This window comes from Cyprinodon tularosa, unplaced genomic scaffold (assembly GCF_016077235.1).
Source record: "Cyprinodon tularosa strain WSP-4 unplaced genomic scaffold, ASM1607723v1 ctg199, whole genome shotgun sequence".
Taxonomy (NCBI): domain Eukaryota; kingdom Metazoa; phylum Chordata; class Actinopteri; order Cyprinodontiformes; family Cyprinodontidae; genus Cyprinodon; species Cyprinodon tularosa.
In genome coordinates, this window is record NW_024038729.1 from 691474 (window position 1) to 717787 (window position 26314).

At 37.9% G+C, this 26314-nt stretch overlaps 1 protein-coding gene across 1 annotated transcript; it reads right to left on the reverse strand.

Moving 5' to 3' along the window:
• Nucleotides 1-426: 426 nt before the first annotated feature.
• On the reverse strand, nt 427-23886 carry LOC119782887 (interferon-induced, double-stranded RNA-activated protein kinase-like). Its single transcript, XM_038284075.1, has 16 exons — nt 23716-23886; nt 16349-16478; nt 16124-16263; nt 15917-16040; nt 15661-15686; nt 13191-13281; nt 8776-8828; nt 8126-8186; nt 7613-7668; nt 7413-7532; nt 7203-7325; nt 6923-7115; nt 4886-5020; nt 2327-2425; nt 2101-2163; nt 427-1982 (listed from the first exon to the last, which is right to left on the reverse strand). Exons 1-16 carry the CDS (start codon nt 23829-23831, stop codon nt 1860-1862), a joined length of 1653 nt encoding a protein of 550 aa, XP_038140003.1. The 5' UTR covers nt 23832-23886; the 3' UTR covers nt 427-1859.
• Nucleotides 23887-26314: the final 2428 nt, after the last annotated feature.

The window sequence follows — 26314 nt, forward strand, 5'->3', positions numbered from 1 at the left end:
TTACTATTATTATCTACATAAATTGATTCTTTAATAAGTTTGTATTAAAATAGTTATGATTTCACTGACACGTTATTTTTTTCTTTACCCCATATAACACAAAATCTAGTTCTGAAAAGGGCATTTATTCTGTACTTATCTTTAATGTTAGTATATTAATGTGCATAATTAACCACAGTGGTTTTGTTGTCAAGTAATTATGAATATATGAAAAATTAAAATGTTTGAAATATTTTACTTGAGAGTATTACTGCTGCCACCGTCTGTATTAGAGGGAAAATATTGGTAGGGGTGGCCACAGGGGCGGTCAGTGATTAGCTAAGGGGGGCCATGGCCACCCCTGGCCCCCCATCTAGCTCCTCCCCTGCTCATTTACAAACTTTTTTTTACATTTTAGGTTATAAAATTATAATACAGAAACAGGTATTTGATATAAAATGATTATTTATTGTCAGCGTCGAAATACACCAGTTGCAGAAACACCGAAGCATGAATATTCACACAAAGGTAATGACAAACAAAAATAAATGGGAATAAGAGACTTTCCAGTAAGGGTAAATTTACAGCATGAAAGAAAAGACAAAATGATGTACCTCATCAGTATTATGCATGGTCAGCACCATATTAGAAAGCCTGCTGTTACTCCTTTTATCATGGATACACAAAGTTGAATCAGGTTTAAACCAGACTTTACATCTCTGATGGTGTTTACAGTTCTATAATAGTACTCAGCAAAGTACAACAGACTTGCTTTTAATGTCAGGTAGTGAAGGGAAGTTCTTGATGGTAGAAAATAAGCACTATTTTTATGACCTGTAGAATTATTACTGACAGTTTGTATAGAGGGTCTGTTTGCTCTGTTTTAGCATTTTATATACCGTAATTGAACAGGAATTATATTTAGAAAACAGGTAAAAATAAACAGTATTCAGTCAGTATTTTTTTTATTATATCTTGTTTACACTGATGTTGGTACTGATTCATGATGGGGTTTGTAGAGTTGAAATGACTGAGGCCAGTTCTGTCATTAAAATCCAAATGTATAAAAAAAAATACATTTATAGGAAACCAAAAAAATACACAATACATCTGTATCAGAAAGTTTCATAGAATATTTCTCTAGAGATCATTTTATTAAAAAGAAACCCATCGTTTCATTTAATGTACTTACAGCTGCGTCATATCGATGAACTCAATTAAGGCAAAATGTGCTTTTTAAAGGAGTAACAGTTCAGAAAAACTACACCTTGTTTACCAGAACTTAAACCAGTGAGCCCTCCTCCATTATATTCTTCCTCTATATATATCCCATCAGATCATGCATTTGCTAGGGTAAAAAAGATTTTACAAAGCTGAACCATTTTAAGAGAATAGAAAACAAACCCATAAATTCACCCAAAACATGGTGATTTAGAAAAAGTATATAGTCACACTCACTGCATCTGTTTTATATTTTTTTCAACATTCCTGACACCTGAGCTGGCTTTGATGAGCTAAGATGTGGGGAAATGGCTGATACCAGGCTATTTTATTGGTTTAAATGGGGCAAAGCTGAAGGTGAATTAAAAAATATAAAAAACTTTGTACTTTTTGGTTGAAAAAAGGTAGGGTTTTTTTGTTGGGTCATCACAAAGCAAAATAGATCCCAGCCCTGTTTTATTGTATTACCTGTGAAATAAGATATTTTCATGCAGCCCTTGTAATGCAGTCACAGACCACTAGAGCAGTCCGAGTACCCCTTATTGTGAATCACTGATCTAAATTGAAACTGAAGAAAACTAAGTGCAGCATTTCGATTTTTTTGTAGACCATGAGGAAAAACAGCATTTCTTCCTCACTAACTCTCAGTCTTTTGATAGTCAGACAGTTTGATTTTCCAGGTGCATATGTTGTTTGTTTAATCTTTCCAGCTCTTTCTGAAGTTCGCTTGCTTCTGGTCGATCTTTTGGGTTGTTGCTCAGCAAAGATTTGATTACTATGCACTATAATGACAAAAAAAAAGACAATTAAACTTGTATAGCAATGAGGTTTCCATAAAAGCTTTTTTCTGTAAGAGGATTTTCAGTATAAATCAGGAGAGAATTCAGCATAATAATTTACCTCGAGGGGAAAAGCCTGGGAAAACTCTGTGGAAAGCTTGTTGTCTCTCACATCATCCCAAATCTAGTGGTTGCAGTTTATATAGCAAACAATAACAATGAATTAGATCTGTTTTTTGAGACATTGATCTGTTATGATCATTTAAGGGTAGAATGTTGTCAAGAAATGTAAACCACATTTTCCATTTTTTTAATTTAGATTAAAAATCTCTTAATAATCAACTCACCGTCATTTTTTCATGGAAGGTTGAGAATTTCCAAAGGAGTTCAAAGAAGATGAGTCCCAAAGCAAATATGTCCACTTTATGATCGTAACTCTTACTCTTCTGTTAAAACAAGAAAAGGTCTGTTTTATTTTAACAGTCTGAACATATGTGGTCTAGAGATGTACAGTACACCTGTTGCATGCATTAAAAGGAGATTTTAAAGAATGTTGTGTTGTGTTGGTTAATGATAAACTCATGAATCAAGAATTTACATCATCTGTTGGACTTCTTACATCAATTGATAGTTTTCATTGACTGGTAGTGGATCAAATGATTTTATTTTATTATCTTTATTTAATTATTTAATTTTCAATGCAACCACAACATTTACAGCCCTCGAACTGATCTCCGAACAGTAGAGTTTTTCTTCTTCGCCTTTGATGCCATTTCTATGAATGAACACCTTCTGACAAGAGTGGGAAATCCTAGCTTTCCTGCTTACATGATTATTAAGCAAATGTACATTTGAAACGTGTGCTCACTTAAGCACAGGTGTAATTAATAATATTTACGCAGATAAAATATGATCATTTACTGAAGTTTACTAAAGTTATGGTTGTTGAATCTGATGTGGCTAATTCGTAAAAGCTCACTGTAGTAGAAAAAGTAAGAAAAAATGTATAAGAAGACTACGAAAATGTTGCTAAGGCCCATTGGTGCATCAGAGATGGACAAGAAGCTGAGTACAAGGAGCTGGTGAACCGCTTTGTCGGAAGGTGCAGAAACAATCATATGATTGTATCACACCATGATGATGGTAGAAGTGGTTATTGAAGGACTATAAATACCTCATGAGTCATCTGGACAACATACTGGCAGCAGCACCAAGGGGAAAAATGTTATCTGCATGCCAGATTTAAAAAGAAATCACATATAGCACTGGACTGACAGTTATTCAATTGACATACCAGCCTCAAAAATGCCATACTAGTGAAATAGTGGAATATGACACCAAAATATGTGAAATACCATGAGAAAGGTAGGAACAAGACAGCAAAGCCCAAAACGAAAAAAGAGTAAAAAACAATTATTTCTAAAAAACAAAACAAAAAAAACTTATATATATTTTTAATAAAATGTGTAATTTAAATACTTGAACAGACAAATATGTGTCATTATTTTTTTCTTATTTCAATGCGAAACAAGTTCTTTATTTGTTTTATAAAACAAAACAGAAAAATGGAGAACAAGCAAAATATATAAAATAATTGATAAATTCATTTTTCAAAAATTCATTTTGGGCTCTTATTGCATCTCTTAATGAGCGTTTTAACAAATACTTCAGTCTGTGAGACACTGGTCACGTGAAAGCCGGCTTTATTTAATAAAAATGATATCAGCTGTTCTACCGCACAGTAGAGGTGTGCAAAATAATCGTCATGATGATGCATCGTGATTCTAATTTTCGTGATCTACTGCATCGATTCTTGACGCCAAGTATCGATTATTAATTTAAAGAAATGAATAAATAAAATTGCATGAATGGTTGGCGAACATCAACCAAAAACAAGTGTAATACAACTTCCAGTCCAGTAGATGTCGCTGCGGATGTGTTGACGCACGTTGCCTTGTGTCACAAGCATTTCCGGCTGCGGGATACTGCGCAGAGTCATTCAAAAACAAAACATTGAGGAGAAAATATTGCAATGCATTGCAATAATTCAAGTATCGTGATGCATCGTGATAGAATTGCATTGTGGCCTGTGAATCGTGTTTCGAATCGAATCGTCACTTCTTTGGCAATACCCACCCCTACCGCACAGTCTACTCTTTAATCCCAAATCCACCAAAAACCATCAATAATACATTTATTAATATATTTAAATTCATATGTTCAATCAAATGTTGGAGTCCTTAAAGAAAAAAGTTTAGCAAAATGTCCTCATACTGCCCATCAAAGACCACTACCTGTGCAGGAGGAATAATCCAGCTGGAAGAATAATATGATATTAAAGGCTTCCAATGTAGAACAATAAAACTCAGCAATTTGTGACAGGTTATAGGGGCTGCTCAGTGGAACAGTGGGTATCACTTCTGCCTTGCCTTGGGTAAGTGATTTTAGATTCTTCATTTTGGAGAAACTGCGGTACGATGTTAGAGGCTCCACGAAAAAGTTCTGTAGTATCTGGCAGCCAGTTTTGGACCATCTTTTTCAGTCCATGACTGACGCCGACGGCTGCTCGGTGGCGCAGTGGGTAGCACTGCTGCCTTGCAGCAAGAAGATTTAGGGTTTGATTCTCAGCCCAGGGTCTTTCTGCATATTCTCCCTGAGCATGCATGGGTTCTCTCCAGGTACTCTGGCTTCCTCCAACATTCTAAATACATGACTGTTAGGTTAATTGGCTTCTCTAAATTGTCCTTAGGGTAACCCATCACTAAATTAATGTATCTCCAGTGAGTATTGATAAAACCTTATAAAAACAGAGTTGGATAAAAAATGGTTTTAATGCTACAAACTTTTTTTTCTTTAAGTCATAAAATCAACACTTGTGTCAATTTTCAACTCATCATTTTACGGACCTGTTCAGGAGCCATGTAGCTTTTTGTTCCTCGTCCTTGTGTTCGTTCCATCACGTCCTCACTTTTGTCAACAGTGACGAGACCAAAGTCTCCAATCTTCACCTTCCCATCTTTTCCAAACATTATGTTTTCAGGCTGAGCAGTAAATAAAAAAAAAAAACAGAAGTAAGTGATTTAATTTATGATCAAACTTGCTGAATCAAAAAAAGTATTAATTGATTAAAACAATAATATTTATTAGATACAGATAAAACATAAAGAAAGTATAAAAAAAACTCAGTCAAGAGACTCAATTGACCTTCAAAATGTGAGAAACACAAAATATTAAAATAGACCTTTTGCTCCGATCCATGTACATATTTTTCATATAAAAAATTCCCCAAAAAGATGTTAGTTCTACACTCACCGGCCACTTTATTAGGTACACCTGTCCAACTGCTCGTTAACACTTAATTTTTAAGCAGCCAATCACATGGCGGCAACTCAGTGCATTTAGGCATGTAGACATGGTCAAGACAATCTCCTGCAGTTCAAACAGAGCATCAGTATGGGGAAGAAAGGTGATTTGAGTGACTTTGAACGTGGCATGATTGTTGGTGCCAGAAGGGCTGGTCTGAGTATTTCAGAAACTGCTGATCTACTGGAATTTTCACGCACAACCATCTCTAGGGTTTACAGAGAATGGTCCGAAAAAGAAAAAACATCCAGCGAGCAGCAGTTCTGTGGGCGGAAATGCCTTGTTGATGCCAGAGGTCAGAGGAGAATGGCCAGACTGGTTCGAGCTGATAGAAGGGCAACAGTGACTCAAATAACCACCCGTTACAACCAAGGTGGGCAGAAGAGCATCTCTGAACGCACAGTACGTCGAACTTTGAGGCAGATGGGCTACAGCAGCAGAAGACCACACCTTTCAGCTAAGAACAGGAAACTGAGGCTACAATTTGCACAAGCTCATCAAAATTGGACAATAGAAGATTGGAAAAATGTTGCCTGGTCTGATGAGTCTCGATTTCTGCAGCAACATTCGGATGGTAGGGTCAGAATTTGGCGTCTACAACATGAAAGCATGGATCCATCCTGCCTTGTATCAACGGTTCAGGCTGGTGGTGGTGGTGTCATGGTGTGGGGAATATTTTCTTGGCACTCTTTGGGCCCCTTGGTACCAATTGAGCATCGTTGCAACGCCACAGCCTACCTGAGTATTGTTGCTGACCATGTCCATCCCTTTATGACACCAATGTACCCAACTTCTTATGGCTACTTTCAGCAGGATAAAGCGCCATGTCATAAAGCTGGAATCATCTCAGACTGGTTTCTGGGGCAGTTCTGAACGCAAAAGGGGTTCCAACCCGTTACTAGCATGGGGTACCTAATAAAGTGGCCGGTGAGTGTATATGTTTACTCTAAAATATAAATACTAGCATATCTTTTTATAATTTATGGTAGATATTTTTTATAGTGGACAGGGTTTAAATGTAGATCAACACAAACCGTAAGAAAAGATGAAAAGAGAGAAACAGAAAAGAAAAAAAAGCAACATGTCTCGGAGTAATTCAATTCAATTCAGTTTATTTATATAGCACAATCTCACACATATCATCTTAAGGCACTTTACAGTTCACCAGATCATACAGTCAAATTGATTCAAAATTTTCTATCTAAGAAAAACTAGTTGATTGCATCGACTTATTGACTCAAATACAATCCCTCACACTAAGCATGCTTGTAGCGACAGTGGAGAGGAAAAACTCTCTTTTAACAGGAATAAACCTCCAGCAGAACCAGGCTCAGTGTAAGCGGCCATCTGCTGAGGCCGACTGGGGTTCAAGGAGACAGAAGCAGAGACACAAAAAGCAACTGTAAAAGGCGGCTCCATCCAGGAAACACACAGCCAGGCAGACGAGCTCCGAGTAGAAATATTTTATTTCCAAATTTATCCAAAAATTTAAATTTATAAAAATGAAGGTTCAGATCTTTCTAGGCTGAACCATTGAAGCTTCTCAAAAAAACAAAAACTTTTAAAAGCTCAAGCCTTACCTTCAGGTCTCTGTGAATGAGGTTGTTGTCATGAATGTATTTCACTCCAGTGACAATTTGCTTTGCAATAGGAAGACTTTCTGCTCCTCTCTGGGAGTGCTGTACCTCCTTCTCATTCATCTCTTTAATCCATTGTTTAAGAGTTGAGTTACAAAACTCCATCTTAATGAAGAGGTACTTTTCACATGTGATACTTGGGGGTTAAATGAGAAGAGGAAAATGTGATGTTACTGTTAGAAAATAAAAATAAAAATTAAACAAGGGGAGAAACAAAACATACTCTTTAAGTTTCCTTTGGATGATTTCCGGCAGCTTTTTGGAATCCTCAATCCAGCAGTGGAAGTATCTAACAATGTTTTCATGGTGGAGGTCTGATAATGCCTTCACTTCTCGAAAAGCTTTTCTAAATGAAAATAACAATACAAATAAAACCAGACTCACCGTTACCAATATTTCTGTATTTGTGCCCAGAGTAACAGTTCCTACTTACTCTGAATATGAGACGACCTTTACAGCATAATGTCTGTCCACCAGTTTCTCCTTTGCCTTGAAAACAGAACCATAACCTCCTTTACCAAGGAAAGTAGGGGTTTCAAAGTCTGATGTGACTCTGTAGACATTGAGCAACTAACTTAGAAACAGAGAAATGCATTGAACCTGAATATTAATAAAGAAAATGTTCAACTTTACCTTGACTCTACTGGTGGGGTACTTGCATTTGCAGTTATACGGTTTTCCACATCATTCTAAAAAACATTTAAAACACTTTGAAGCACTCTGTTAATTTCAAATATAAAAACTGGTATGTATATATATATATATATATATATATATATATATATATATATATATATATATATATATATATATGCATACACACCTGGCGAGATACATACTTTTGGGTCACCACTCTGCTCTCTACATGCGGTACATCACCATTCACACCTGGCCGCTTCCCCGCCCCTCCCAGCAGAGTTTGCATAGGGAAACTATAAATCTACCGCCCTTGCCACGGACACTGTGCTCAGTCTGAATGCACCTTAAGATGTGAATTGAGTTAGGTTAGTATTAAGACTTAGCTATCAATCAGTAATGGTTAGGTTAAGGGGAATGGTTAGGCTGTAGCAATGAATGGGAGTCAATGGAAAGTCCCTACAAGGATAGAGATGTGATTGTGTGTGTGTGTATAATTCTATCTCTTACATGTTCAGCCGAATGATCGGATGGATCTAGTGCCTCGTTCTGCGACACCTTAGGAGGCTCTCTTAAAGACAACAGTGATAAGGATAAGTGTTGTATAGCATTCCTAATAAACTCTACATTCCTCAAGGTTATTTATTGGAATCCTTTAAAATGGAGTTATGCAGAAATATTTACCTGCAGGTGACATGGGTCACAGCAGCCAGTTTTAATAACAGGGAAGGTATTGAAATAGAAAACTCTTTTTCTATATGTCAAAACATATACGAGCATATAAAAGCTTACATAAGAACCTGTAATGTTCAATCTTTTCACATCCAAGAATACATAACTACTAATTTTTAAATTAACGAATCAGTAATTGGGTATTCTGAAAAATCACAGAGGATGTTGTTAGTATACCAATACTGTTCAGTTCTGAAGACAGTAAAAATGTAAATAACCTTCTTCTAAAGAGAGATATAAATATAACTAGTGTTTATTTACAAGTAAAGCTTTGCATGTGGTTGTCGGATAATATGCCAAAACTAAGCTCTTGAATCAGCAATGGCTGACAAATAGCTTTTGAAATATGACAATTTGCTGATTAGCAATCCACACATCTCCATAAGTAAACAACCACAACACAAAACAACAAACCTCTTGGGACTTACTGCATGTTGGCCGATGACCCAATGCGTCCAGATCCACTTTTTCTAAACATTTTCTGGAAGTAGACAGAATCTTAAATACAAACTAAAAAAAGTTGTTTTTTACTGGAAATTTTGGAGAGAATTTTTAAATACATATTCACCCCAAGGAACTACTTGTATATATTGGGAAGAAAGATGGCTCCCTCTGTCCCTGTATTGATTATAGGGGGCTTAATAACATTTTCGGTGAAGAAATCCTATCTCCATAATGAACACCGCGTTTGATCAGGTCCTAGGAGCTAAGGTTTTCACTAAGTTGGACCTTCGTAATGCCTACCATTTGGTCCGTATAAAGGAGGGTGATGAATGGAAAAAAGCGTTCAATACGCCTACCGGCCATTATGAATATCGGGTCATGCCCTTTGGTCTTACCAACCCCCCAGCAGTTTTCCAAAATCTGGTCAATGAGGTTCTCAGGGACATGATTGGCCACTTCGTGTTTGTTTATCTGGACGACATCCACATCTATTCCAAAAACCTCACCCTTCACAAACAACATGTCCGCTCCGTTCTTCTACGCCTCCTACAGAATCAGCTTTACGTCAAAGCAGAGAAATGTGCATTCCACACTGAATCTACCTCCTTCCCTGGCTTTGTTTTGTCCCCTGGACAGATTGCATTTGACCCAGCTAAGGTTCGAGCAGTCACCAAGTGGCCCACCCCGGTTGACTGTAAGCAGCTCCAGAGGTTTGTGGGGTTCGCTAACTTTTACAGGAGGTTTATTATCAACTACAGTCAGGTCGCTTCTCCACTCCATGCTCTCACATCTAGCAAGGCCAGATTTGTTTGGAGTGAGCAGGCAGAAATGGCCTTCAAATGCCTGAAGGAACGGTTCACCTCAGCACCTATCCTCGTTTCCCCCGACCCTGAGAGGCAATTCATCGTGGAGGTGGATGCCTCTAGGTTCAGGTAGGGGCTGTCCTCAGCTAGGAGTCTGGTGATGGCCGCATTCACCCCTGTGCTTTCTTTTCCAGGAAGTTGTCAAAGTCCGAGCAGAATTATGATGTGGGCAACTGGGAGCTCTTGGCTGTTAAGCTGGCCCTTGAGAAATGGAGGCACTGGCTCGAGGGCTCCAAGTTTCCATTCTTGGTCTGGACTGACCACCGCAACCTGGAATATTTAAAGACTGCTACGAGACTCAACCCTAGACAGGCCAGGTGGGCGTTGTTTTTCAGTCCTTTCAACTTCACCCTTTCCTACAGGCCGAGGTCCAAGAACATCAAGCCCGATGCCTTGTCCAGGATTTTCGAGGAAAAGGAAGAGGACAACGACCATGAACGGGGGTTCATCCTGCCAGACATAGTTAGGTGTGCTGTTTCCGGCTTCGGGCTCGAAAGGGAGGTAAGGGACTCTCTAGGGTCTGTCCAGATACCCGAGGCCTGTCCTAAGGACAGGCTCTTTGTCCCACTCCACCTCAGACCCAGAGTCATTGAATTCTGTCACTGCTCTCGCCTTTTTGGTCATCCTGGCATCAACAAAACCCTTTGGCTCATCCGATCTCAGTTTTGGTGGCCTTCTCTGGCCAAAGACGTCAGAGAGTTTGTCTCTGCCTGTTCTCCCTGCAACCAGGCTAAGGCTTCCCGTCGCCCCCCTTCTGGACTGCTTCGACCTCTGCCCATCCCTTCTCGGCCTTGGTCCAGCCTTTCTATAGACTTCATCAATGGTCTCCCCAACGTTTTTATGTATATACAATATAAATATCAATTTGTATTTGATATGTCTGGATTTAGGGAACTCAAACAATGAGCAGTGATGTTGCAGCACAGCTAGAGAGAGAAGTGTCTGAACCTTCAGGGCTTCAGGTGAGGGTTTTTTTGTCTTGTTTTTTTTCAGTAGGAGTAATTGGATTCTGTGATCTCTTTTGAACCTCACAAATGATGCCACATGGATTTTAATATAGTTTCCCTGATTAACATGTTTGTTTGGTTGCCTGTTATCTCCACTTCACATGTATTTAGTAAGAAATGCGTTTGCAATGTTATGATAAAATTAGGGCAGAAACTAACAATTATTTTGCAAATAATTGACAGATTAGTCTGTCGTTCATTTTTTTGATGAATCGATTAATTGGATACCCAAAGGTTCTTTAAAGAAGATTATTAATGACATTAAACCAGGTGAAACTAAAATATTTCTTCTTGAGGAGTTTGGGATGGAGAATATTGACATTTTTTATTTTTTTTTTATCTTATATGCAAAATGTTTATATATATATATTTTTTTTTTTTACAATTTTGGTATAATTACTGATCTAAGTCGGTCACTCTGTCGGCCAAAGGCACATTTCACAATTATTTTATGTTTTAGAGTCTCTATACTCCAGCTAATTATGAATTACTAAATTAGTAGATGAATATTCAAATAATCAATTAATACGATTCATTTTTTCAGCCCCAGATAAAATACATGAAATGGGCGACACAGAGTAACTACAGCCCAGATGTTCAACTTTTATAGTGAAGTTAATATTCTAATGAATGTATTATTTTTGCCTGATACAGAGAGAGCATAGTAGATAAAAATATAAGAGTGGGGTTTACCTCTGCACAATTCTATATCTTCAAAGGAAAATACTGTATTTACCTTCTCTCTTAGTCATTCAAATGAAACCATTTTCAAAGTGGAAAACAGTCCTAATTCCACATTCATTCACAGCATCTAGTGAGTGTAGTGCTTATAAAATATTTTATCAATGTAGCAAAATGCTGCTTTTCTCTTTAAACAATGAATTCCTCTCATCAGTACTGATGCTCATGACAAGCATAAAAAAGGGCATGCATATTGCATAGCACCAATGACACCAGACCAATAGTGTCCCTACCAAAGTTCAAATCAAACCTACGCCCTTGGGTAAGAGTATATTTTTTCTTTGGTAATTTGTCGACACCTCTATGCTTCATACTCTTGGGTACGATTTCTGTATGTTGTATTCTGAAATCTTAATTAACATATATAAAAAAAATTAAAAATGAGAGGTTGTTTACTCTGTGGTCATTCTTTAGACATTTATATCTACCAGTAAGAAAAAAAACCCAACATAATAATCAAATACCCAGCCGGCCTCAGCAGACGGCTGCTCACTCTAGTCTGATTTTGTTGAAGGTTTCTTCCTGTTAAAAGGTTGTTTTCCTCTTAACTGTCGCTGAATGCATGCTTAAAGGAGAAGTTCGGTTTTTAACACTTTTAGCCCATTTTCTGTAGTGTCCAGGATGAAATCGAATGATCGACACCAAAATTTTGACAATTGCTCCTGTCTCTGCTTTTTGGCTCATTTAGAATCCACCCCTGGCTGCTTTAGAATGGCTTCCATAGTGCATGTCCGATAATGTCCTTAAAACAACCTTAAACGTTCTTTTTTTTAAATATGCTACTCACCGGGTCGTCAGCGCTGTTCAATGACGTTCCAAAAAAAGTTTCGTGAAGAAAAAACGTCCCTGTAGTGTTTTATTTAGCATTTTGTAAATCCCATTGAGTTCTGTTGGAATAGTCAATATTACCCTGCCACCGGAAACGGAAATGGGGCCTGTTTACACAGTTGTAGTCTTTTCACTTCACTCTGTGTACTCCGACGTCGAGGTGCTAACGTCTCTGTTAAACACTTAAAAAAACTCTGAAAATGGAATACGAAAGGTGGATTCTTGATTCTTGACGTCGGAGTACACAGAGTGAAGCGAAAAGACTACAACTGTGTAAACAGGCCCCATTTCCGTTTCCGGTGGCAGCGGAATATTGACTATTCCAACAGAACTCAATGGGATTTACAAAATGCTAAATAAAACACTAAAGGAACGTTTTTTCTTTACGAAACTTTTTTGGAACGTCATTGAACAGTGCTGACGACCCGGTGAGTAGCATATTTTAAAAAAAGAACGTTTAAGGTTGTTTTAAGGATATTATCGGACATGCTCTATGGAAGCCATTCTGAAGCAGCCAGGGGTGGATTCTAAATGAGCCAAAAAGCAGAGACAGGACCAATTGTCAAAATTTTGGTGTCGATCATTCGATTTCATCCTGGACACTACAGAAAATGGGCTAAAAGTGTTAAAAACCGAACTTCTCCTTTAATCTCAGGGATTGCTGCAGAGTCAACAACACAATGCAAGGTAATGTCTTCTTTTGCAACATGCTCATCTAGGTGAAGTGACTCCTGCAGTCAATGAATCAATGCAAACAGCTTGGTTACCTAGATGGAAAACTTCTAACCAGTTTCTCTATGATTTGATTGAAACCACTCTGTAAACCTCCATGAGATTAAATGGGCCAAAAATGTTCTGGCTTGGTTTTACCGTGTGATATGGTGCACAGTCTTAAGTAACTATTAAGAAAGTAAACTACTGTTTTAGCGATCACACTTTTTAGACTACGATGGAACAAACCTGGGATTCGGCAGGGTTTGAATAATCACAAAATATTATAGAATCACTTGAACTCGTCTGCATGTTCTGTGGTGATGAGTCAGTGAAGTCCCTGAGAGAAGAGAGATAGACATCAACACTTATGCATGAGAACGGTTTGAGTTGTTTTAGCTCTAAATCACTGCCGTAACTTTCTGAAGGACTGGTGTGGACATGTCCCCACCTATTTAGAAATGGGCGGGGACAGTTCCCACCAATAATTTGTACATTTGTGTTCGGCTCATTTACTTTAGCCAAGAACAGTAAGCTCAGGATGCACCTTAAAGGAACCAGACTATCTGTACATTATACTACATACTTTTTCACTTTTACTTGAGTAAAGAGGTCAAAGATGTCAACTTTTACCAGATTGTTTATAGATACTGCAGTATCTATACTTCTACTTAAGTAACAAATGTAGGGCTGCAACTAACGATTATTTTGAAAATCGATGAATCGGCCGATTATTTTTTCGATTAATCGATGAATCGGACACAAAATATTTTTTTTATATTAACCTCTTTATTACAAAATAAACATTTTAGACAGAACAAACAAGCACACAAGTACAGGTTTCTCATTAACTGCACTGGTGCAATATGAAAAATAAATGTTTGTGTTAAAACTACGCAAACTTACATGAGAAATGTAGCTGTACATCCACAAAATATAGGGTACTTTGTTTCATAAAGCGCAAAAAGAGACAGGCATTTTTGTTTTTTAAAGCCCCTAAGGGGTTCAAACAATTGGTCCCCCCATTTCAACAAATGAGGTTTTTTTAGACTAGAAGAGTTCTGCCTTTCAAGACAGGAAAGTACAGCAGTTAAAGTTGCTACTTGAGAAAATACTAAACCATAGAGATAAAAATAGCCCTGTGATTCAAATTATAAATTGTATTTGGAATAAAAATGAGAGAACTAGGGGTGCTAAAAAACACATCCTCCAAAGACAGATATTTACATGGAAATGTGGCAGATAATTAATTGACATATTACTGATTTTGAGGGATTTTATTCTGCTTTACTTCCATAAATTGCAGGATCTTCTTTACTTTATCTTTGCCAGAAGATTTAAACTTTAAAAGCCTTGCCCTCATAATTTGCAAGTTAATTTATTTATAAAGAAAATATAAACGCTGCTTAAGCTAATTCAAATGAAATTAAAAGTAAAATAAGAAGCCAACCTTATCACTGTCTGTAACCTACTAACAAGCTAAGGAAAGCATCAGATGAGCTACCTGTAACTTACGTTTCCCCACTTTAAAATGAAACAAACATGGTTACTCATCCTGCTGATCAGCTCTCTTCACTGCCATTGAAGGCTCCAACATGTTTTCTTTTCAGGTGCTGCGTCATAACAGTGGTGCTTCCGTGCCATGTTCATTTGTTTTTACAAAAGTTGCATGTTACGACTTTTTTCACTTTACAAAGCGCAGGCTATTTTAATTATTGTGATCAATTTGCGCCGTCAATCCCGGGGCATGCGCGCTTCATTTGCAGTCTGGACGCTGAGGGTAAACTCCTCACTAAAATCCTGCGGCTCTGACTGCAGCGCTGAGAGGGATTCCTGTGGGAGAGGGAGAAAGGGGTTGGGATGGGGGAGGCGCCCCACGGCAGCAGCTGCCGCTGGAGGATAAGAGTAGGAACGATACATGCTTTCACGTAAGAGTCTCCAAAAGCCGCCAGTGACACCGTAAAAAGTCGCCAGATTTGTCGCTAGTCGCTTTTTAAAAAAATAGTCGCTGGAGGGGTCTGAAAAGTCGCTGAGTTGGCAACACTGCAACTGCGGCGCTGACTCGCTCCGCCATATTTTTTTTTCTTCCCCGGGATGACGGCGGTGGCGGATGACGCATTAATCGCGCGACACAACTAATCGATGATTAAATTCGTTGCCAACGCTTTTAAAAGTCGATTTTTATCGATTTTATCAATTCGTTGTTGCAGCCCTAAACAAATGTGTGTAGTTTTGACGCCACTGCCTACATCTAACTTCCCTAGGGCTCAGTAATGCACTTCTGAATTGAATATAACTAGATTGATAGATGCCATTGCAGAGCTTACAGAGTTGATTTATAATGTCTAATTATCTAATTTATTGTTGAATATTAACTAAAAACCTAATCTGAGGAACTCAAAGGGTCTGATCTTCCAAAGACTTATGTGTAGTGAAGGTAGGGCTGTAGGTAATGATTATTTTACTAACTGATTATTCTCTAGATTTTTTAGATGACTGATCAAGAGCTCAGAAACAAGGTTGCCAAATTTGAAAAATGACTGACTCAGTTACTTAGGCTTATTTTATGAGTAATATAAATACATGACAAAAATACACAGGAGTTGCATCATGTTATGTCAACAATAGATTTCTAGTTGCACTGTAGCTTTTTGAAACAAAACATGTACAAAGATTTAGGCCCCTATTAAACAGTCCACTTATACAGTGATTTACCCACCTTTGCTGACCTGAAGAATCTCCAACCTTCAAATAAAACAAAAAATCAATATAATCAACAAACTTGAATTCAGTTCTGTTCTCAGTTCAGAAAAAGCTGAATGGATATTCAAACTTCAGTGAACCAAGATTTTATTGTCTTAAAAAAAAAATCTGAAGTTGTAATCTGTATTGTCATTATACTCTGGGAAAAAAACTGTTTAGGTTAAATAAACAAACAAACATGATTACTGTATGTAGATTTCTGCACTGCTTACCTGTCTAGATTGATCAGCATTTATTCTTTCATATGCCACTTTGGCAGCTTTCTCCTTTGCTTTTCTTTTAGTTTTTCCACAAACATCTGGGTATTCCGTGTCACCAACTATAAACTTACAATAACTAAAAAATGTTTATGGTTTATGGGTACATAGCTGTAAACTGGTATGTAGAGATTAATCAGTGCATGAACATGTTAGACTCACTGTATGGCATTTTGGGGTCCAGGCCGTATCGTTTCCACTGGTCTTATATGCATCCTGTTTTTTTGACCATACTCATTAAGCCAACCTATGTAGTTGATAGTTTGACTAACAAGGGGAGTGGCATTTGCTGAGTTTTCCGTCTGCAAAGATATTAGGAAGTTAGGGACTTACACACTGTTTGCATTCTCTTAAGCTTTTTTGTTTAGCAGAAAAAGGGGATCTTACTGTATCCGGAGGTTGGTTCTCACGCAGCAACTTCAGAGCGTTTTCAGCTGCTGCCAGCTTGGCATCCTTCTTTTTCTTTCCTACACCCTTTGGGTAAGGTTTCCCATCGAGGACGACTCTCATAGAGAATCTTTAAAAGAAATTGTCAAAATTAGTTCATTAATCTTTCTCCTGTTATTTTCACACTATTATTTTAGTGCATTAAAGGGCAGTATTATTTTAAAAAATTACATTGCAATGGGGCAGCACAATTTTTACTTTTTTTTTAAACCAAAATTATGATTTTCTTCAGTTTTAGCAGAACTGATTACTGCAACAGTATCTTCACAGGTCCGCCTAAGAAAATTCAATCAGATAGCTGAAGTTGATCTGGAATCCTGCTGGGGGCGTCCTCACTAAAAGTCAGAAAGTGCACTGAAAAAAATAATGCAACCGTTTTTGGCATTTACTTAATCATATTTAGTTACTTTAACACAACTATTTAATGTCCTACTCTGCAAACATCAATTATGTTAAAGTAACTAAATATGATTAAGTAAATGCCAAAAATTGTTGCATTTATTTTTTCAGCAGCCCATACATTGGCTCCCCATATCCCAGGGAATAGACTTGAAAATACTCCTGTTAGTATATAAATCACTGTACTTAACACTAAAATACTCTACCGTTCAAAATTTTGGAGTCACAGTGAAAAGTCCTTATTTTTGAAGGAAAAGCACTGTACTTTTCAATGAAGATAACTTTAAACTAGTCTTAACTTTGAAGAAATACACTCTATACATTGCTAATGTGGTAAATGACTATTCTAGCAGCAAATGTCTGGTTTTTGGTGCAATATCTACATAGGTGTATAGAGGCCCATTTCCAGCAACTATCACTCCAGTGTTCTAATGGTACAATGTGTTTGCTCATTGGCTCAGAAGGCTAATTGATGATTAGAAAACCCTTGTGCAATCATGTTCACACATCTGAAAACAGTTTAGCTCGTTACAGAAGCTACAAAATGATAAGAAAAAGAGAACTTTCATCTGAAACTTGACAGTCTATTCTTGTTCTTAGAAATGAAGGCTATTCCATGCGAGAAATTGCTAAGAGATTGAAGATTTCCTATAACGGTGTGTACTACTCCCTTCAGTGGACAGCACAAACAGGCTCTAACCAGAGTAGAAAAAGAAGTGAGAGGCCGCGTTGCACAACTGAGCAAGAAGATAAGTACATTAGAGTCTCTAGTTTGAGAAACAGATGCCTCACAGGTCCCCAACTGACATCTTCATTAAATAGTACCCGCAAAACACCAGTGTCAGCATCTACAGTGAAGAGGCGGCTGCGGGATTCTGGGCTTCAGGGCAGAGTGGCAAAGAAAAAGCCATATCTTAGATTGGCCAATAAAAGAAAAAGATTAAGATGAACACAGACATTGGACAAAGGAAGACTGGAAAAAAGTTTTGTGGACAGATGAATCCAAGTTTGAGGTGTTTGGATCACAAAGAAGACCGTTTTTGAGACGCAGAACAAATGAAAAGATGCTGGAAGAATGCCTGACGCCATCTGTTAAGAACGGTGGAGGTAATGTGATGGTCTGGGGTTGCTTTGGTGCTGGTAAGATGGGAGATGTGTACAGGGTAAAAGGGATTCTGAGTAAGGAAGGCTATCACTCCATTTTGCAACGCCATGCCATACCCAGTGCACAACGCTTGATTGGAGCCAATTTCATCCTACAACAGGACAATGACCCTAAACACACCTCCAAATTGTGCAAGAACTATTTAGAGCAGAAGCAGGCAGCTGATATTCTATCGGTAATGGAGTGGCCAGCGCAGTCACCAGATCTGAACCCCATTGAGCTGTTGTAGGAGCAGCTTGACTGTATGGTACGCAAGAAGTGCCCATCCAACAAATCCAACTCGTGGGAGCTGCTTCTGGAAGCGTGGGGTGCAATTTCTCCAGATTACCTCAACAAATTAACAGCTAGAATGCTAAAGGTCTGCAACGCTGTAATTGCTGAAAATGGAGGATTCTTTGATGAAAGCAAAGTTTGATGTAAAAAAAAAAAAATGTTATTTCAAATACAAATCATTATTTCTAACCTTGTCAATGTCTTGAATCTATTTTCATTTCACAACGTATGGTGGTGAATAAGTGTGACTTTTCAGAAAAACATAAAATTGTTTGGGTGACCCCAAACTTTGGAACGGTAGTTTATATTACATACTTGCCAGTGTATCCACCACCCAGAAAACTCAGGTATTCTTTTGATAGTTATGTTGCCTCACTAATCTAGAATAAACTCCCAGAAAACAGTAGAAAAATCTGCATGGTATGCTACTGAAATGTGCTACATAAATAAACTTGCTTGCACAATGTTTTACTTTTGACACACTTTAAATGCCACTTTTTATGGCTCACATTCATCCGCTGCCACTCTTTCATAAACGGCAAGTATGTGGAGAGCAACACTAATGGTTATCCTGTAGTCAGGTTCTTTAATCTTCAGCTCATTATCTTTGCAGCTCCTTTAAAGTTAAAATGGGCTACCTGGGTTTGCTTTAATAAATGTTTTAAATAACTCCATTTAGTTTATCTATATAGCAGCATTTAAAAAAAATATACCATCTCAAAGTACTTTGCAGAGTCACAATTTGAATGGATTCCATAGATTGTTTGTATTATGTAAAGTTTTCTATCTAAGGAAACCCAGCAGATTGCAAAGAGTTGTCGATTTGCATCATTCACTCCTCCTAGATGTTATCACCTGCATTCAATTCAATTCAATTCAGTTTATTTATATAGCGCCAAATTCACAACACATGTCATCTCAAGGCACTTCACAGTTCAACCAGATCATAAAGTCAAATTGATACAAAGTTCTCCATCTAAGGAAAACCAGTTGATTGCATCGACTCATTGACTCAATACAATCCCTCACACTAAGCATGCTTGTAGCGACAGTGGAGAGGAAAAACTCCCTTTAAACAGGAAGAAACCTCCAGCAGAACCAGGCTCAGTGTGAGCGGCCATCTGCCGAGGCCGACTGGGTTCAAGAAGACGGAAGCAGAGACACAAAAGCAGCTGTAATAGGCGGCCCCGTCCAGGAAACACGCAGCCAGGCAGACGAGCTCCGAGCCAGCTCCCATGTCAGAGGACGAAGAAAGCACATCCACCCAGTCACAGCACAGCTGATGTTTCTTTCCAGGATGACGTCACAGCCAAACAGGAACAGACAAGGCAAAGCTACTCTGAGGAAAAGCAGATAGAGCAGAAGGTTAGAGATTGAACTAACAGATTCTGCAGAATAGGAGAACAGAGAGAGAATGAAGCAGAATGATGAAATGGGGGTCCCTATGTCCTCCAGCAGTCTAAGCCTATAGCAGCATAACTATAGAGATAGCTCAGGATAACCTGAGCCACTCTAACTATAAGCTTTATCAAAAAGGAAAGTTTTAAGCCTAGCCTTAAAAGTAGACAGGGTGTCTGCCTCACGGACTAAAACTGGTAGTTGGTTCCACAGGAGAGGAGCCTGATAACTAAAAGATCTGCCTCCCATTCTACTTTTAGAAATTCTAGGAACCACTAGTAAACCTGCAGATTGAGAGCGAAGTGCTCTGTTAGGAACATAAGGAACAATCAGATCTCTGATATAAGATGGAGCTTGGCCATTTAAGGCTTTATATGTGAGAAGGAGGATTTTAAATTCTATTCTTGATTTAACAGGAAGCCAATGAAGAGAAGCCAGGATAGGAGAGATGTGATCTCTCTTTTTAATTTTCATCAGAACTCTGGCTGCAGCATTTTGGATCAGCTGAAGACTCTTAACTACAGTTTGTGGACTTCCTGATAGTAAAGAATTACAATAGTCCAGCCTTGAAGTAACAAATGCATGGACTAGTTTCTCAGCATCACCCCTGGACAGGAGATTTCTAATTTTTGCAATGTTCCTCAGATGAAAGAAGGAAATTCTAGAAACCTCTTTGATATGGGATTTAAATGACAGGTCCTGATCAAAAACAACACCAAGATTTTTTACTTTATTATCTGAAATCAGTTTAATCCCATCCAAATGAAGTGACTGACTAATCAGCTTATTTTTCAAAGACTCTGGTCCAAAGACTATAACTTCTGTTTTGTCTGCATTCAGAAGCAGAAAGTTAAGAGTCATCCAGGTTTTTATGTCTTCAAGACATGCCTGTAATCTATGTAATGGGTTAGCTTCATCTGGATTTATAGACAGATATAGCTGGGTATCATCAGCATAACAGTGAAAATTAATCCCATGCTGTCTAATAATTCTACCAATTGGGAGCATGTATAAAGTAAATAGAATTGGTCCTAGCACTGATCCCTGTGGTACTCCACAGGTAACCTTTGAGCATGTTGAAGATCTATCATTAACATGAACAAACTGAAATCGATCAGATAGATAAGATTTAAACCAGTCTAATGCTGTTCCTTTAATTCCAACAAAATGTTCAAGTCTTTCTAAAAGAATATTATGGTCAACTGTATCAAATGCAGCACTAAGATCCAACAGGACGAGCACAGATACAAGTCCATTATCTGAGGCCATGAGAATATCATTAGTGACTTTCACCAGAGCTGTTTCAGTGCTATGATGAGCTCTAAAGCCAGACTGAAACTCTTCAAAAAGTTCATTATGGTGTAAGTGATCGCAAACTTGCTTGGCAACTACTTTCTCAAGAATTTTGGATAAGAAAGGAAGATTGGATATAGGTCTATAATTAACCAAGTCATCTGGGTCAAGAGACGGTTTCTTAAGCAGAGGTTTAATTACAGCAACCTTAAAAGCTTTAGGTACATATCCCTGAAACAGAGATAAATTAATCACATCTAAAATGGAGGAGGAGATCAAAGGGAATGCCTCCTTAAATAACCTGGTTGGAACTGGATCTAACATACAAGTTGAAGGCTTAGATGAAGACAATAATTTTGCTAATTCAGAGAGTTCAACTGGATCAAAGCAGTCTAAACCCGGTTCAGATTCCATGACTACCTCAGGTACAATCGCGGATAGAGGAGTGCTTATGATCTTATTTTTAATAAGATCAATCTTATTTATAAAGAATCCCATAAAATCATTGCTGCTAAGAGCAGGTGGAATGGACGGTTCAACAGAGCTATGGCTCTGGGTGAGTTTGGCAACTGTATTAAAAAGAAATCTAGGATTATTCATTGAAACTCTAAATAATCCCTCAGCAAGCATGTGAGTCAACCTAAACCAGATGAGAAGCAGGCTCATTGGGAGAGGCTTAGTGCCACACCTGACTAGAGGTTTAAGCAAACACAGCAGAGAGACAAAAGAAACATACAGCAACCAGAAAGATTTCCTATATTCAACAAGAATAAAAGTGTAATCACAGCAGCTTCTAATGTGGGTTCATTTAGCAGAGAAAAGGAGCTCTGAGAAAGTATTCAGGACTCAAAGATGAAAGAGAGCACAAACTGTGCAGATACTCACAGATGCTCAGAAAAAAGTCTATTAGTCTATGAGTATGATAAAGTTACTATAACTTCTAAAAGACAGTAGATCACCAATAGGTAGAGAAGATAAAGTCCTTATTAAACTCTGAGGCAGTGGGTCCCTGGGCAAGACCCTTAACCCTCACACTGCTCCCCAAGGAGATGGGTTAGATGCAGAGGTAAATTTCTATCATTCTTAGCATTATCATTATTATTATAAACAGAGAAATGAGCATAAAGCAAATCACCAGGGATAGAGCTAGATTGGGGGCCAGGGGTGGCCATGGCCGCCCTTAGCCAATCATTGGCCACCCCTGTAGCCACCCCTACCATATTTTCCCTCTAATAGAGATGGTGGCAGCAGTAATACTCTGAAGGGGAATGTTCAAACTTATTAAACATTTAAAATTTTCATATATATTAAAAAACTACTTGACAACAGAAACCCTGTGGTTAATTATGCACATCAATTTACAAACATTAACGATGATAGATTCAGAATTCATGCTCTTTTCAGAACTAAATTTTGAATTATTTGGGGTAAAGATAAAATTATGTGGCCTGGGTGCCATTCCGAACTTAGTCCCGCCCACAACGTTTGAGGTCGGGAAGTTCGGTCTGGCATTGCTCAGTAGTAGCGCGAGTATGCTCGCACAATATCTGGCGGGCCAATCAAATTGTCAGGGGGGGCTTTATACGATGATGGACAGATGATCAACAGTAACGTAATCAACCACGCGACCAAAGCGCGCTTGGGTGACAACAACAATGGCTGCCGCTGGAGAGTTTATGTAAGTAGATTCTGCTATTAGGTCTGTTGTAGAAGATATCGACAGCAAATTAATTTTAAAAGAGGAACAGAGAAACGCGATCAAGGCTCATCTTCTTATTCTAGGCGTGCAACTGTACGCTTTGATTTTTGTTGACAACAACTATGCCTCGCTTAACATACGTCACGCACTCCGTTGCTTTTATTGGATGTAGGTCTATCCAATTGAGTGCAGAGGCATTTTTTTTCCTGGTTCGTTCGAAACACGCCCCATAATCACAGCTCTATGGAGCAGTATCAGACTCATATTCTGACTAGAATTGAGTAGGACTACGTCAGGCTAAAAATTCTGTGCTTCTGCAAGTCATCTACGAGTCTTCCGTGAAATCATAGATAAATAACTACTCAAATAATAACACAAAAATTCATTAATTTTGGAATTAGTAGATTTAAATATCTTTTTTTTTTTTTTTTTTGCAGACTGATTATTGATAAAATAGGCCATGACAAGGTAAAATATGTTCGCCTCAGAACTCAACCTGAAAGAATTTTGTCCACTATACCTTTTATTTACACAGCGTAGATGTTTAAATATATGTGTCTATTTGTTAGCAAAGGCTGTAGGAAAGCATAGTTTGTCTTTAATTAGAAAATATGGATGTTGTGCTCGTTCTTGTTGGAACATGGTAGATTGACCCTGAGGTTCTGGTGCCTTTCGGCCACCACTCAATGTACTTTGGTTATTGACTGGGCCCCCCTATTAGGATTTTCTGGCTACGCCTCTGCAAATCAAACAGGAGGAACTAATCATCTAAAGCAGACACTTTAGAAAAAACAATATTTTTGAAAAACTATTTGTAAGAAAAACAAATACTAACAAGCGCTTCCAGAAAAAAAAAAAAAGTTCTTCTTCACATAATCTAACAAGGTTACAAAGGCGCTTCCTCATGAGTTTAGTTTACTACTTTCTATAAAAAACACAAAGTAGACTTCATGTATTAAAGGAACAAAAACATAATTTAATTATAAGAGAGTACAATCCCGCTACAATAAGTTATAATGAATAACTATATCAGTTCTGACTGGACTGGTTCTCTCTGACAGAAACATTATAAACACTCACTGTCTGTTATTGTCGGGGCCCTCAAAGCCCAGGTCTTCATAAATCAGCTTCAAACTCAGTTTCTGCGAATAGTCGTTGAGAATAGAAACAGGGTTTCCAGTATTTGTGAGGGCCATGGCGCACAGGAGCGCAGCGCAGCGCAGCTCTGGCTCCGCAGCGTCGAACTGTTCAAGCCCAGTTTCGATTCAGCGGGATGTACTTGGCAGCCCCCGTTAACTTCCGGCTAAGCGTGGTGTCGGAATCCATTTCCTGTTTTGTTAGCAAGACTACTGGATGATCCTGGACGATCCAAGGTTTAGTTCTGTTTCAGACCATTTTCGTATTTGTTTAGTTAGCTTGGGTGATTTTCAAGATACTAATTTAGTTGTGAAATGATTCAAATGTGAACATTATAAACGTTTCCCTGTTTCGTGTTCACTTCCCCCTAGTGACTGAATTGAGCATTGTGGTAATTTATTTTTCCCCTTCTAAAGTTTGTTAATAAAGGCCACAATTAATGAAATACTAAATTCTTAGCATCCTTCTTTTGCAAGACATCGTAGCAAAACATGTTTTTTAAAAAAGCTCTTAAAAGCTACTTAATCCACAGCTTGGTGATGTTAGAACAGAATTACCTAAATGAAGAGTGTACAAAATCATTAAACTATACATCAAATAATAAAATAACAAAGCACATATTATTTGGTTTTACATTAATTCCAGTGTATCAATATGAAAGTAGAATTCACCTGTGTGAAAACAATAAAGGAAGAGACATTAAAAACTTTTAGAATATGAAATACTGATCAGGGCCGGGTTATTATGAAACATATTGATCTGTCATCTCAGTAAAATTTTGAGATCAAAATTTTCAGCCGCTTCACTGAAAGGGGGGTTGTGAAGTGATTTAAAGTACAATTATTTCAATGATTTATAAATGTATCAAGTAGGCTGGATTAGTGTGGGATTAAAGACTTTTACTTCTTAAAAATAGATAAATAAAATAGCATAAAAAAGGAGACCTTTCAGTGGCTGTTGTTATATAACATGTCGATTTGACCATTTTGAATTTGTAAACCGTGCCCAGCTGGAGCCCACCTATTGCCCATGCTTGGTCTAGCCCAGTGGTTCCCAAAGTGTGGGGCGCGCCCCCTAGGGGGGGCGCAATGCCATTGCAGGGGGGGCGCGGGAAGCGGTATGGATGAATGAAGAAAAAAAAACAAAAAAAAACAGCGCTTGCTTGACTGAGCATAATGGACAGTTGTGACACTGCAACCCAGATTTGAGAAGATCTACAGCAACAAGCAGGTTCACTACAGCCACTGAAAAGATGGGAGGATTAAAGTACAAAGAAAAAACTCTCAGGGAGCTGTTAAATGTTTTCACTCCATTTTGCACAGAGGCTTTTTTAATGTATAGATTATAGCAAAGTTAAATATTGTTACAAATAAAATAAAAAAGAAATATGTTTAAAATAACACAGACAACAAAGAATCCTCTTCTAATCTACATTATAGAACTATGAAAAAAATACAGTTACACAAAAGTATTCCACTGTAAAGATGGTGTAGTTTGTTTTGTTGCAACCTGAAGTGTGAAATAAACTTCAGTGGAGTTTGAAAACAAAATATGTGTATAGATTTATTATATCTGGTTGAACGATGTGTGTGCCCAGTTTATTCTTTTTTTTGTTTTTTGTTTTTGTTTTTTGGGGTCGGGGGGATGGGGGGGCGTGGAAATTTTATTGTAATCCAAAGGGGGGCCAAGAAGAAAATCTTTGGGAACCACTGGTCTAGCCCATCTACTGCCCATATGACTCATGTGGGCAGTAGATGGGCTGCCCACATGGCTCCCAGCAAGAGAGCCCACCCTGAGCCCAAGTCCAGCTGAAGCCCATCTATGCCCAGGTGAAGCCCATATGGGCCCCACCTGGACGTGCTTGCTGGGAAAATAAAAAGAGCTTAAAATCAAAAACGGGGTTACAAAATATCACTAAAATATGTAAAGTAGGTTTACAAAATGTAAGTGTACAAAAATAAAATGAGTAAAACTCCATCATGAAATACCTAAATCAATCCAGAAGTAAATAAATGGTTTTGTAGATTCAAACCGTTTGTTTTTAAATGCTTCTCTAGTAGGTGATCAGTTAAATTGTTAGCATGGAGAGATCTCAGATTTTTATTTACATTTTAAATGTCTCATATTTATGAAAGTTTTTTGCATTCACCAAACAAAATAAAATTAGACATAGGTAGCTCATGTAATCATGACTTAAGATCTTGTGATTACAAGATAAGATGTCACGATTACGAGTTTGCCTTTTAATTAGAGATGCACATTTGTGTAGTTTGTAGCACTGTAGCTTTACAGAAACAAGGTTCCAGCACGGGAGTCTTTCATTGAGTTTGCATGTTCTTAATAAACAACAATAAATTACAATAAATTGTAATTTGTGCCACTTAATATTGTTTTTTTTTTTAAACCACTGAAGTTGTGGTCAATTCATAATTTTATCAACAATATGGTTCAAATGATTCATGTACATCAAAATAAAAGACATTTATGTGCATAAATAGTGTACATACATTTCCCACTGATGCTGATGGCATATAAGAGTATA

What these genes read in the sequence shown, in the direction of transcription:
- LOC119782887 (XM_038284075.1), bottom strand. Translation starts at nt 23,831, where the DNA reads ATGGCCCTCACAAATACTGGAAACCCTGTTTCTATTCTCAACGACTAT. An exon ending in AAGGTCGTCTCATATTCAGA is followed by an intron (nt 7,326 to 7,412) that starts GTAAGTAGGAAC and finishes ATTTTCATTTAG; the next exon opens with AAAAGCTTTTCGAGAAGTGA. An exon ending in CCCAGGCTTTTCCCCTCGAG is followed by an intron (nt 1,983 to 2,100) that starts GTAAATTATTAT and finishes TTGTCATTATAG; the next exon opens with TGCATAGTAATCAAATCTTT.